This window comes from Artemia sp. Qi Xiang Cuo, chromosome 4, assembly GCF_049724085.1.
Source record: "Artemia sp. Qi Xiang Cuo chromosome 4, ASM4972408v1, whole genome shotgun sequence".
Lineage (NCBI taxonomy): Eukaryota > Metazoa > Arthropoda > Branchiopoda > Anostraca > Artemiidae > Artemia > Artemia sp. Qi Xiang Cuo.
This window is the reverse complement of record NC_142797.1, coordinates 70,506,033-70,520,148: the sequence shown is the minus strand read 5'-3', so window position 1 is coordinate 70,520,148 and position 14,116 is coordinate 70,506,033. Positions and strand designations below refer to the sequence as shown.

The following is a 14,116-nucleotide window of genomic DNA, read 5'->3' as shown; positions in this document are numbered from 1 at the left end:
TACCTTGGAGAATCAGTGGAGGAAACTGTTGAACGTTAATTGGTCATTTGTGTGTGGAGGAACAATACCCAAAGACTCCTCTCTCAGTTCTGGATAGCTGTCCTACATTATATTGATGCTGTTGGGGCATTTCCTTTTCGTAAGTTAGTCAAGTGGGCATCGACCCTGTTGATTTTGCCAATTAGCAATGCGATAGTTGAACGGTCCTTTTCTATGATGAATGTCATTAAGAGCAAGCTCCGGAACCACATGCTCTTGCCCATGTTGAACTCAATACTTGTGTTCAGGCTGTGGTTGTCAGCATGTGGCTCTTCTTGCTCGACGTTTGAGTCTACAAAGCGTATGCTGCTTTTCAATAGTGATATTTGAAAGGCTTGTGAAGTCGAAGACACTGACCAAACAACTGATCTAGTCGGTCTAGATAGTATCCCAGCCTCCTTTGAGTCTTAAATCTCTTTATGCCTAATGGATCTAAGTGCCTTTTTTTTTTTTTTTTTTTTTTTTAGTTGTTTGTATTATTTCATCTTGGGATTACAAAGGCTTTTGTATTAACCCAGTTCTCACGTTTCTTTTTGAGGCCATATTATATTCATAAAGTTATATCTAAATATTGTGTTGCAACTGCTTTTCAATAGTGATATTTGAAGTCGAAGAAACTGACCAAACAAGCGATCTAGTTGATCTAGATAATATCCCAGCCTCCTTTGAGTCTTAAATCTCTTTATGCCTTATGGATCTAAGTGCCTTTCTTTTTTGTTTTTGTTTTTTTAGTTGTTTGTATTATTTCATCTTGGGATTACAAAGGCTTTTGTATTAACCCAGTTCTCACGTTTCTTTTTAAGGCCATATTATATTCATAAAGTTATATCTAAATATTGTGTTACAACTGCTTTTCAATAGTGACATTTGAAGTCGAAGAAACTGACCAAACAACCGATCTAGTTGATCTAGATAATATCCCAGCCTCCTTTGAGTCTTAAATCTCTTTATGCCTTATGGATCTAAGTGCCTTTCTTTTTTGTTTTTGTTTTTTTAGTTGTTTGTATTATTTCATCTTGGGATTACAAAGGCTTTTGTATTAACCCAGTTCTTACGTTTCTTTTTGAGGCCATATTATATTCATAAAGTTATATCTAAATATTGTGTTACAACTACTTTTCAATAGTGACATTTGAAGTCGAAGAAACTGACCAAACAACCGATCTAGTTGATCTAGATAATATCCTAGCCTCCTTTGAGTCTTAAATCTCTTTATGCCTTATGGATCTAAGTGCCTTTCTTTTTTGTTTTTGTTTTTTTAGTTGTTTGTATTATTTCATCTTGGGATTACAAAGGCTTTTGTATTAACCCAGTTCTCACGTTTCTTTTTGAGGCCATATTATATTCATAAAGTTATATCTAATTATTGTGTTGCAGCTGCTTTTCAATAGTGATATTTGAAGTCGAAGAAACTGACCAAACAACCGATCTAGTCGATCTAGATAATATCCCAGCCTCCTTTGAGTCTTAAATCTCTTTATGCCTTATGGATCTAAGTGCCTTTCTTTTTTGTTTTTGTTTTTTTAGTTGTTTGTATTATTTCATCTTGGGATTATAAAGGCTTTTGTATTAACCCAGTTCTCACGTTTCTTTTTGAGGCCATATTATATTCATAAAGTGATATCTAAATATTGTGTTGCAACTGCTTTTCAATAGTGATATTTGAAGTCGAAGAAACTGACCAAAAAACTGATCTAGTCGATCTAGATAATATCCCAGCCTCCTTTTAGTCTTAAATCTCTTTATGCCTTATGGATCTAAGTGCCTTTCGTTTTTGTTTTTGTTTTTTTTAGTTGTTTGTATTGTTTCATCTTGGGATTACAAAGGCTTTTGTATTAAACCAGTTCTCACGTTTCTTTTTGAGGCCATATTATATTCATAAAGTTATATCTAAATATTGTGTTACAACTGCTTTTCAATAGTGATATTTGAAGTCGAAGAAACTGACCAAACAACCGATCTAGTTGATCTAGATAATATCCCAGCCTCCTTTGAGTCTTAAATCTCTTTATGCCTTTTGGATCTAAGTGCCTTTCTTTTTTGTTTTTGTTTTTTTAGTTGTTTGTATTATTTCATCTTTGGATTACAAAGGCTTTTGTATTAACCCAGTTCTCACGTTTCTTTTTGAGGCCATATTATATTCATAAAGTTATATCTAAATATTGTGTTGCAACTGCTTTTCAATAGTGATATTTGAAGTCGAAGAAACTGACCAAACAACCGATCTAGTTGATCTAGATAATATCCCAGCCTCCTTTGAGTCTTAAATCTCTTTATGCCTTATGGATCTAAGTGCCTTTCTTTTTTGTTTTTGTTTTTTTAGTTGTTTGTATTATTTCATCTTGGGATTACAAAGGCTTTTGTATTAACCCAGTTCTTACGTTTCTTTTTGAGGCCATATTATATTCATAAAGTTATATCTAAATATTGTGTTGCAGCTGCTTTTCAATAGTGATATTTGAAGTCGAAGAAACTGACCAAACAACCGATCTAGTCGATCTACATAATATCCTAGCCTCCTTTGAGTCTTAAATCTCTTAGTGCCTCAGGAAACTAAGTGCCTTTCTTTTTTCTTTTTTTTTATCTGTCCATATTATTTCATCTTGGGATTAGGAAGGCTTTGTATTAACCCCGCTCTCACGTTTTTTTTCAGGCCTTTATTTAATCATAAAGTTATCTTTAGATATTGTGTTGCAACTGCTTTTCAATAGTGATATTTGAAGTCGAAGAAACTGACCAAACAACTGATCTAGTCGATCTAGATAATATCCTAGCCTCCTTTGAGTCTTAAATCTCTTAGTTCCTCATGGAACTATGTTTGTTTTTTGCTTTTTTTTTTATCTGTCCGTATTATTTTATCTTGGTTACCATAAAGTTACTTTAATCATAAAGTTATCTTTAAATATTGTGTTTCAACTGCTTTTCAATAATGATATTCATAAGGCTTGTGAAGTCGAAAAAGCTGACCAAACAACTTATCTAGTCGATCTAGATAATGTCCTAGCCTCTTTTGAGTCTAAAATCTCTTGGTGCCTTATGGATCTAAGTGTGTTTCTTTTTTCTTTTCTTTTTCTATCTGTCCATTTTATTTCATCTTAGGATTACGAAGGCTTTTGTCAATAGTGATATTTGAAGTCGAAGAAACTGGCCAAACAACCCATTTGGTCGATCTAGATAATATTCTAGCCTCCTTTGAGTTTTAAATCTCTTAGTTCCCTTTGCAACTAAGTGCTGTTTTTTTTTCTTTTTTTTTATCTGTCCGTAATATTTCATCTTGGGATTACAAAGGCTTTTGTATTAACCCCGTTCTGACCTTTCTTTTTGAGGCCTTACTTTAATCATAAATTTATTTTTAAATATTTCATTGAAACTGCTTTTCAATAGTCATATTTATAAGGCTTGTGAAGTCGACGAAGCTGACCAAACAACTGATCTAGTCGATCTAGATAATATCCTAGCCTCCTTTGAGTCTTAAATCTCTTAGTATCTTATGGATCTAAGTGCCTTTCTTTTTTCTTTTTTTTTATTTTTCCATATTATTTCATCTTGGGATTACGAAGGCTTTTGTATTAACCACGTTCTCACGTTTTTTTTTCAGGCCTTACCTTAATCATAAATGTATCTTTAAATATTGTGTTGCAACTGCTTTTCAATAGTGATATTTGAAGTCGAAGAAACTGACCAAACAACCGATTTAGTCGATATAGGTAATATCCTAGCCTCCTTTGAGTCTTAAATCTCCTAGTTTCCTATAAAACTAAGTGCCTTTTTTTTTATCTGTCCGTATTATTTCATCTTGGGATTACGAAGGCTTTTGTATTAACTCCGTTCTCACATTTTTTTTAGGCCTTAGCTTAATCATAAATTTGTCTTTAAATATTGTGTTGCAACTGCTTTTCAATAGTGATATTTGAAGTCGAAGAAACTGACCAAACAACCGATCTAGTCGATATAGATAATATCCTAGCCTCCTTTGAGTCTTAAATCTCCTAGTTACTTTTAGAACTAAGTGCCTTTTTTTTCTGTCCGTATTATTTCATCTTGGGATTACGAAGGCTTATGTATTAACCCCGTTCTCACGTTTCTTTTTGAGGCCTTATTTTAGTCATAAAGTTAACTTTAAATATGGTGTTGCAACTGCTTTTCAATAGTTATATTCATAAGGCTTGTGAAGTCGACGAACCTGACCAAACAACTGATCTAGTCGATCTAGATAATATTCTAGCCTCCTATGAGTCTTAAATCTTTTAGTGCCATATGGATCTAAGTGCCTTTCTTTTTGTTTTTGATTTTTATCTGTATATATTATTTCATCTTGGGATTACGAAGGCTTTTGTATTAATTCCTAGGACAATATCCTAGCCCCCTTTGAGTCTTAAACCTCTTAGTGCCTTATGAAACTAAGTGCCTTTTTTTTCTTTTGTTTATCCATCCATATCATTTCATCTTGGGATTACGATGGCTTTTGTATTAACCCCGTTCTAACGCTTTTTCAGGCTTTACTTTAATCATAAAGTTATCTTTAAATATTGTGTTGCAACTACTTTTCAATAGTGCTATTTGAAGTCAAAGAAACTGACCAAATAACCGATCTAGTCGATCTAGATAATATCCTAGCCTCCTTTGAGTCTTGAATCTCTTAGTTCCTTAAGGAACTAAGTTTTTTTATTTTTTTATCTGTCCGTATTACTTCATCTTGGGATGAAATAATACGGAAAAAAGTTGTGAAACACATAAATTTGGGCAATTTTAGAACTTAATGAACTGATCATGATGGCAGTCTTGGTTTTCAAAGCCTCGGGCGTATTTTGGCTTGTTTTTCAAAAGCTCGGGCTTGTTTTTCGTTTGACTTTCTGGCAACGCTGACTAACAGTGATATTTATATTTTACTACTCAACAGCATTTGAATAAAGCATGGTGTGTAGCTATTTAGAAATTTATGAATTGTATTAATACAATTTAAGCAATTGATATTGCGTTCTGAAATGGTATGTTAATGGTTATAGTATTATTCATAAAAAACATGTTTTCACTAGCATCAAATTTGACATTTGAGGATAGGCCTATAGGCTAGGTGACTGCTGGGAGGTCAGACTTGGACTTAAAGTAGGGTAAAAGACCACTTTTCTTCAGCATTCTAGAAAAAAAGAGATGGGTTCTCAGACCACCCCTATTTTACTGCAGCTGGACCTTTTTTATTGTCTGGGGACAAGTTTCTGGTTCATGTTCCAATGCTGAGATTCTGTTGAGTGTTGGTAGGCTAATACTGATCCATTTTCATGTACAGTACCTTCTATTTTCATTTGATTTCCAGCTATTCTGAGCACTTCATCACTGTCAAAAGAGGGCAAAGCTTGGCAGCTCTCTTCATTGAGCACAGAATATTTGTTTATTGTTGGGATGGCATAGCTTGTATAAGTAGGAGGTATTATATAACTAAAAGGGGTAAATTTCAACCAAATCATATTATTGACTTATGCATAATGTGAATATATCACTTGATGCCTTTTTTTTATGCTGATTACAAACATAATAATCATTTCTATTGGAATGAATTTTAGCCCCCCCCCCTATATATGCCAGTCAATATATACCAAATCATATTATTGAGTTTCAAATAAAGTGAATACACCATTTGATGCCTTTTTTTATGCTGATTACGAATATAATAAGCATTTCTATCAGAAAGGAATTTCAGCCCCCCCCCCCCTATATAGGCTATACCTAACCCTGAATTGGCATATATAGGGGGGAGGCTGAAATTCATCTCCGATAGAAATACTTATTATATTCGTAATCAGCATAAAAAAAGGCATCAAATGGTGTATTCACTATAGTCCTAACTCAATAATATGATTACCTTAAATTACCTTAAATCGCATCTTCTAGCGACTAAGGTTGCAGGAACCTGTAGATGTCGCCAGGTAGTATTGACAGGAGTTCGTTGCACAATTCATTAGTGGATCATCACATCCTACACGTATACAGGACAGTTGAATATCACACACTAATAGACCCTAGTGGTGGATGCAGGCTCATCCCACTGCGTCCTCCATGGCTTGTTCCTCCAGTCATGGTCAACGCCAGTCTTGAAGCTGTTAACTGAAGCTGCGGAAACAGTTGAATCGCTCAGTGAATTCCACAACGGAACAACGCGATTGGTGAAGAAGTTGTATTTCTCACGCTTTCTGCTGAATCTTTGGCGGAGTTTTATGGGGTTACCTCGCGCTCTGCTAGACTGGTCCTGTTCGAGAATGGGCTTGATAACACTGCTGTTCATCAACTTATATGCCAAAATTACGTCCCCCCTTTTTCTACGGTAGGTCAGAGTTTGCAAATCAAGCTTTTCTAGGCGTTGCTCATATGGGATTTGTTGGTTGGCAAATGGGAGCCTAGTAGCTCTTCTCTGGACTTTTTCCAGCAACTCTGCATCGCATTTAAAGTGGGGGTTTGCAACTGCCATCCCAAACTCAAGATGAGGGCGGACAAGGGCTGTGTAAAGCTTCTTAATGACCCTGGGGTGGCGACTAGTCACTGATCGCTTGATTAGGCCTAGGATCTTGTTTGCCTTTGCGGCTTGAGTTCGGCAGTGACTATGGAACTTCAGCTTATTATCTATGATTACCCCGAGATCACGTTCTTCCTCTGCGCTTTGGATGGGTGTTATAGCACCAGTAGAGTCCAACATATGGTAGCTATGGCAAGGGTTGTTCAGTCCAAGATGTAAAACTTTACATTTGCTTGGGTTAAACTCTAGTGTCCAAGTTGAGGCCCATTGGCAGAGGTTTGTTAAGTCTTGTTGCAGGGCATTGCAGTCTTCGTCAGAAGCGGCAGGTCCAAAGAGTTTGGAATCGTCTGCATATAGTTCCAGCAGATTCTGGACAACCTCAGGAGCATCGTTAATGTAGAGGTTGAATAAAGTCGGGCCCAACTTAGTTCCCTGTGGCACACCACTTCTGACATTTACTGGTGCCGAGTACACGAGGTTTCCGTTGTGGTCGTAGACTGCAGCAATCTGGATTCTATCAGACAGAAAGCTATGGATCCACTGGGCTACGTCTACATCAATGTGATATGCTGACAGTTTAATCATCAGGTACCGGTGGGACATTTTATCGAAGGCTTTTGCCTGGTCCAGTAGGAACACGTCTACAGGGGATCCCGATTCGATAACCTCAGTGATTGATTCATAAGCTTGGATCAGGTTCGTTTCAATGGACATTCCTTTTCTAAAGCCATGTTGGCCGCTGTAAAGGAGACCATTCCTTGTCATATGAGCTATAACGGCATCATTGACAATTCCTTCAATCAGCTTAGCAACGACTGAGGTAAGGCTTATGGGCCGGTAGTTCTCTGGCTGGCTTCTGGAACCTTTCTTAAATATTGGAGTTATTGTTGCTGTACGCCAATCAGGTGGTAGTTTCTTTGTCTTCAAAGACAGATTATACAAGGAGCAGAGCGGTTCGGTGACTATATCAGAGATTTCTTTGAGCAGCCTGGGATGGATGCCGTCTGGTCCTTTGGCTTTGTTAGGGTCCAGCTTTGATAGTCTTTTCTTAACCTCTTCAGTCGTGATGATGAGTTTCGGCATAAGATGTTCGATATGTCTGGGGTCAGGACATGAGGGTTCAGCTGATGTGTCTGAGGAGAAGTTCGAAGCGAAGGTAGTGTTAAGCAAGTTTGCTATAGCTTCTGGGTCTTCCAACTTTTTCCCTTCAGCGTTGAATAAGAATGGTATTGATCGCCTGTTCTTATCTTTCTTGGACACATACCTCCAAAATCGTTTAGGGTTTTCCTTTATACTAAAGGCTATCTTCTCCTCATATTCTGCCAGAAAATGCCTAGTTAGATGTCTCAACTTATTCCTGGCTCTGGCATAATGCTCCCAGTGTCGTGTGCATACACACTTCTTGTACTTCGAAAGTGCCTTTTTCTTCCTGTTCATGGCTCTTTTAATGGGTCGATCTATGTGAGGCAGTGTTCTAGGTGCCTTGACAAAAGACGTTGAAGTACAAAGCTGCTCAACATGGAGGACGGCGTTCTTGAAATTTAGCCAGGCTTGCTCTATATCATCACTGTTAGTCACTTGATCCCATGCAACCGCCTGTAGTATTTCCCTGACCCTGCTGTAGTCGGTATACGTTCGTTTGGTGCAGTTGTTTGGTGGTTGACTTATTAGCAAGTCATGGGAAATACAGAGGTGATCGCTAGCGCCAATGGGGGGCAGGTAATCAGTATTCACTAGCAGTCCTGGGTTGTTAGTGATTGTCAAGTCTAGTAGAGATGGTATCTGGTTGTTTTTGTAACGGGTTGGCTGATCAATTAATTGGTACAGATTATTGTTGCCTAAATATTCCACAAACGGGTTAGTTGCAGTTGAACTTTGATGGTAACCTGCTCCATCCACCCACAAAATATCAGGCATATTTAGATCTCCAATTAAAATAAAATCTTGGTTACAATGCTTAGATGCATGATCAGCTAATTGAGTAAGAGCCCCATAAGAGGCAGCGGCATCTGGGCTGCTTGGGCTTCTATAAACGCATCCTATTAGAAGTGGCTTCCCCCCAATAACAATATTAACAAAAACACTCTCAACCCATGGGGACTAATCCTGATTCAAAGTCAAATCTCTGACCTGTAATACATCCTTCACATAAACAGCAACGCCTCTTCTGGGGTGAGTTGAGAGATTCGAGAACAGGCGATATCCGGGGATCATGATATGATCATCTTCCAGTGGGGTAGTAGAGTTCTTGGGGGTCAGCTCGCAGATACACAACACATCGTATTCTTCAGCAGTAGTTGTAAGTTTTAGTTCAGGAAGCTTATTTGTCACTGTATCAATGTTCGTGTAAAAAAGCTTCAATAATTTCTTTTGACTAGTCTGTGGAGGGTTACTATAATGAATCACTTTTGGCAAACTCTTGAAACTAATGTCTGATGAGCTAGGGCTCGAGCATGAATGGAAAGCACAACTATTATTGCCATTCTTAAATGAATCACTATCATCGACACTACTACAACTGTGGAAACTATTTACATATGGGCTATCCTCAGCAGGCAGTGGGCACTTTAGTGCTCCATCGCTGCCCCGTTTTTTGAAGTTTGGATTTGTTTTCGTTTCTCCCTTTCCGCCTTTGTGCGGTCAAAGTGAAACTGCACAGCACCCTTCAGCTCCCTCGACTTAGTCACAATCTCCTTTTTTATCTTGTAGTTATCAGTGAGGAAGAGGACAGGTCTAGGTCGGTCACCTGGTTTTGGTGGATTGTTCCCGAGCCGCTGCGGCTTCAAGATTTTGACAGAGGGCAGATTGTATGACTGGGCAAGATGATCCTGAATAAACATCAGAATATCAGCTGCCTCTTCACATGATTCAGGAACTCCGTAAACTACGATATTGAGCTGCCTTTTCTGTCTCTCTCTGTCCTCACGGATGATCCGTCTAACATCACTTTCAAAGTTCTTGGTAGTATCGCTCTGACACCGGTTCAGCCTGCTAGTAACTATATCTTCTAATTTGGATTCAACTTCTGCTAGGGTGCACTTGCCTGCGATCTCACTTTCCAAGTTAGAGATTTTGCTGTTAATGTTCCCCAGTTCTTGTTTAAGATCTTGCTGAAACTGATCCAGAGAAGAGGTCACAGCTTTTGAAACGGTAGCTTCGATAAGCTTTTGTGTAACATTTGAGCCAAGGCTGCTATTCCCAGTAACCTTACACACAGGACAGAACCACTCACAGGTGAGGCTGTCAGTCATTTTGCAAAATAGTTGGTATTCTGATTTTGAGATTCCAACGCAATCTATGCACAGCCACTTATCACAACCATCACAAGAAAAAGCTTGGGACTGTTCATCAAGTTCGCGTCTACAGCTACCACACTCATCTTCATTTTTCTTTGGGCTTACCCGGGTTCTCTTGTTTGTTGACACTTTCGGCGGCATTTTCTTCTATTTCTTCGCTGAGAACTCGGCTGAGAACAAAACCACAGTACAACGCCAAGCGATCAAAACTTGGCGCCCGGGTTAAAATTTAAAAGGGCACGTGGGCGGGCGGTCACGTAGGCACTTTTATCGCGAGCTTAAGTTCGATAATTGCACAGGATTCGATGAAAAGAATAGTCAAAACTGATCAGCAAGTATATAAAATAGTCTATGTCCTATTTATATTTCCAAAAAACTGTTCTAAGATTTCACTTGATCCACTCTCAAGGACGCCAAGGTCAACACAAAGGATGTAATTTCTACAAGTTACACACCTTCGTATTCTGTGGTCCTGGCGAATAATATGCCAATATGCTTTCTAAATACACATCTCAGCCAATATAATTTCTAATTTGAAGTTCTTTTTGCCCTGAAAGTTCTTGAGGTAGACAAAATGTGGGAAGTGCAATACTCAAATCACCTATTCCCAGCAGTTTAAGGATTAAATCCCGCTGGTACCAACTCGGCCTCTTGTTTGTTTGAGATTGCTCCCTTCTGCACAAATTATCACCAAAAGTACGCAGAACAAATCATCACCAAAAGTACGCAGAAAACGGAAGGCCAACGTAATCTGTGGCGTTTTTAATAATTATCGTTTGGCAACTGTGCTCCGTTCCTGACTGCAAATTCAGAAGAAGAATATATATTGACCTATATGCCAATTCAGGGTTGCCTTTTTTATGCTCTTTCCAAATATAAGAATCATTTTTTTGGAAATGAATTTTACCCTCCCCCCCACTCCTATATATACCAATTCAGGGTGTATATTTGCACAATAGGGGGTAGGCAGAAAGTTTAAACTTACCTCTGATTTACATCAGAGATCAAATTTACCCCTATGCCCCTAGTGTGCAAATATATATGCTGAATTGGTATATATAGGGGTGGGGCTAAAATTCATGTCCAACTAAAGTGATTAAATTTTTGTTATTCATATTATTGACCTATGAACAAAGTAAACATACCACTCAATGCTTTTTTTTATGCTCTTTCCAAAAACAAGGATCATTTTTATCAGAAATCAATTTTAACCCCCACCCCTATATATATACCAATTCAGGGTATATATTTCTACATTAGGGGGTGGGGGAAAAATTTAAACTTACATCTCATTTACATCAGAAATAAAATTTACCCCCCCCCCCCCCTAATGTGGAAATATATACCCTGAATTGGTATATAGCCTATAGGGAGGGGGGCAAAATTCATTTCTGACAAAAATGATTATTATATTTGGAAAGAGCATAAAAAAGGCAGTGAGTGGTATGTTTACTTTATTTGTAAGTCAATAATATGAATAATGAACAATTTACCAAAAATTATTATACTTTGTCCATTAAGGAGGACACGGTGTTAGTGGTGTGGAAATTTCCATTAAGGAGGACACAGTTGAGTGTTAGTGGTGTGGAAATTTTGGGTGGAACCAGGCAAACCCTGGTCAGGTATATAAAAAATTCAGCTAGAATCACAATTGTTTAAAGTTTCAATATAGTCAGAAAATTCAACAAAATCCAAAAAGTCACCAATCACAAGAAAATAGTAAGTTCAAGAAAAAGGTCTTATATTTTTATTTATTTATTTTATTCAATAAAGGAGGAAGCCATAGGCTTGTTGCATAACAAACACAAAAAAATAACAGCTCAAAACAGCAACACTGCCAAACACAAAATGAAAAATAAAACAAAAAAATATTCATCAGTAAAAAACAACTATATTACAGAAATTGTTTTTCATAGAACTCAGTATCAATAAGAGCACTCTTAAATGATTGCACTGTTTATGTAGAAACTATGGTATCAGGTAAACTATTCCAAAGTTTTGTTGCACAGTTAACAAAGCTACATTGGCCTCTTTTATTGTGCACTTGTGGCTGATACAGTTTATATGAGTTTTGTCAAGTGGCTGAGTAATGACTAAGTTTGAAGAAATCAACCCAGTCCACATTATAAACACCCTTCATAATAAGGAATGTATTGATCAGGTCAATCCTATCCCATCAAAACTCCAGAGAACGAAGTCTCAAACACTCCAGTCAATGTTGATATGGTGAATGGCTCAAATATGGCACACACTTTGCCACCCAATGTTGAAGCCTTTCAATTTGCTGTGAGTCACATTTCCATGTAGGATACCACACAAAGGAACAATATTCTACCACTGGGCATACTATTGTCTTGTATAGTGTCATAAAAGTGTGAAGGTTAAATTTCATGAAACTTCTCTTAATCCAAAACAGAATAATTGGCATTTCATGAAATTATTGACACATGCTTGTGAAACTTCAACTGGTTATCAAAGTGGATACCTAAATCCCTTGCTGAATCTGCTGATGAAACAGGTGTATCACCAAGAAAATAATGGTAAGTTGAGCTTTTTGAAAAGTTATGGAGTACAAAACATTTTTGATGGTTTGCAAACATGGAGTTCAATTTACACCAATCATTTAGGGCATTCAGATCCTCTTGAATAAGGGTGACAACTACTGGGGAGGTAACACTTTTATACAGTTTTATATTGTGTGCAAACAGTTTGACAATAGAGTGACAACATACTTCAGGCAAATTGTTGACAAACAAACAAAATAACACTGGGCCTGAAAAACTGCCCTGTGGCACACCACTCAAAATTGGACTCTCACTTGACTAAATGCACTACCAACTATAACTTGCTTGGAACAGCCTGATAAATAATCTGTAATCCATGTAAAAGTTCTACTGCCTAGCTTACACTTATCATATATTTCAAGCAACAAACTAATTGAAACATTGTCAAATGCTTTATTGAAGTCAATGTAAAAACAATCAAACTTCAAACTGAGATCAGCCATATTTTGGAAATATTTTACAACTTCTAGCAACTGTGTATTACATGACCTGTTTTTCTAAAACCATGCTGTGACAGATGCCATAATTTGTTTTGGTTGAAGTAATCCTGTATCCAAAATACAATAATCTTTTCAAGAACTCTTGAAAAAGTTGAGGTGTTTGAAATTGGGCAATAATTTCCAAATTGGGATTTAGATCATCCCAGTTAATGCATCAATTCCCAGTTAATGCATAGAGAATGAGTGGCGTGATTCTGAGCCCTTTTATATGCACACCATAAGTCTTCATTTTTTTTCCACCATATACTGTCTCCATTGTTTATTTTTATCACTAATAGCATCACTTACAAATTATGGCAGTCATTTCTTTTTCTTGAACCTTCTTTTATGTAATAACATGGAACAAACCTATAACATGCATCTTTTATAACCTTTTGGATGAACTCAAAAGCAACATCCACATATGCATTCCTAGACTGAAGCTCCTCAACAATAGAAACAGAACAGATAAAGTGCTGAATTTCATCATAACAACCCTTGCTGTAATTGTAATAAAGTTTAGAACCAGAGTTCACTGTTGCACTTACATTCATTGATAGAGACATAACTACATAGTTGCTTTTACCTAGAGGTGGCAGCATCTTAAGGTCTAGTATGTCATCTGGAGATTTAGTGATACCAAATCTAGTACATGGGGAGTGGAATTGCTTCTGAGTCTTATGGGATCCACAACATGCTGGTGCTGAAAGCTGTCCTGTTCTAGTGCCCTTTTTAATAGTTGAAAGTGATTGGAGGGCAACTAGCCCCCCCCCCCACGCCCATCATTCCCCCAAACACATTCAATCAAAATTTTGAGATGGCCATTTTGTTCAGCATAGTTGATTTCCAGGTAAAAAATATACTTTTGAGGACACTCCCCCACTACCCTCAGGGCAAGGGTTTTAAGTTATGCCCTGGGGAAATATAAGGTTTTTTTATAGAAGGCATTGTCATAGAAACTTTAAAACAGGTTCATTTGATTGGAAATTTGAAGGGCTAGTACCTTTTTAACAGTTGAAAGTGATTGGAGGGCAACTAGCCCCCCCCCCCCCACTGCCCATCATTCCCCCAAACACATCTAATCAAAATTTTGATATAGCCATTTTGTTCAGCATAGTTGATTTCAAGATAGAATATATGTTTTTGAGGAGGACACTCCCCCACAACCCTCAGGGTGATGGTTTTAAGTTATGTCTTGGGGGCATATAAGGTTTTTATAGAAGGCGTTGT

The 14,116-nt window shown here is 37.4% G+C and overlaps 1 protein-coding gene across 1 annotated transcript in view; it reads left to right on the top strand.

Annotated features, from left to right (window-relative positions):
* The first annotated feature begins 4,923 nt into the window (after window positions 1-4,923).
* Nop56 (Nop56 ribonucleoprotein) overlaps window positions 4,924-14,116 on the top strand; it is an 82,152-nt gene continuing 72,959 nt past the window's right edge. Inside the window, exon 1 of the mRNA XM_089088515.1 lies at window positions 4,924-5,027. Within this exon, the coding sequence (XP_088944641.1) occupies window positions 5,025-5,027 (3 nt within the window). The 5' untranslated portion in view covers window positions 4,924-5,024. The remainder of the gene's footprint in view (window positions 5,028-14,116) is intronic.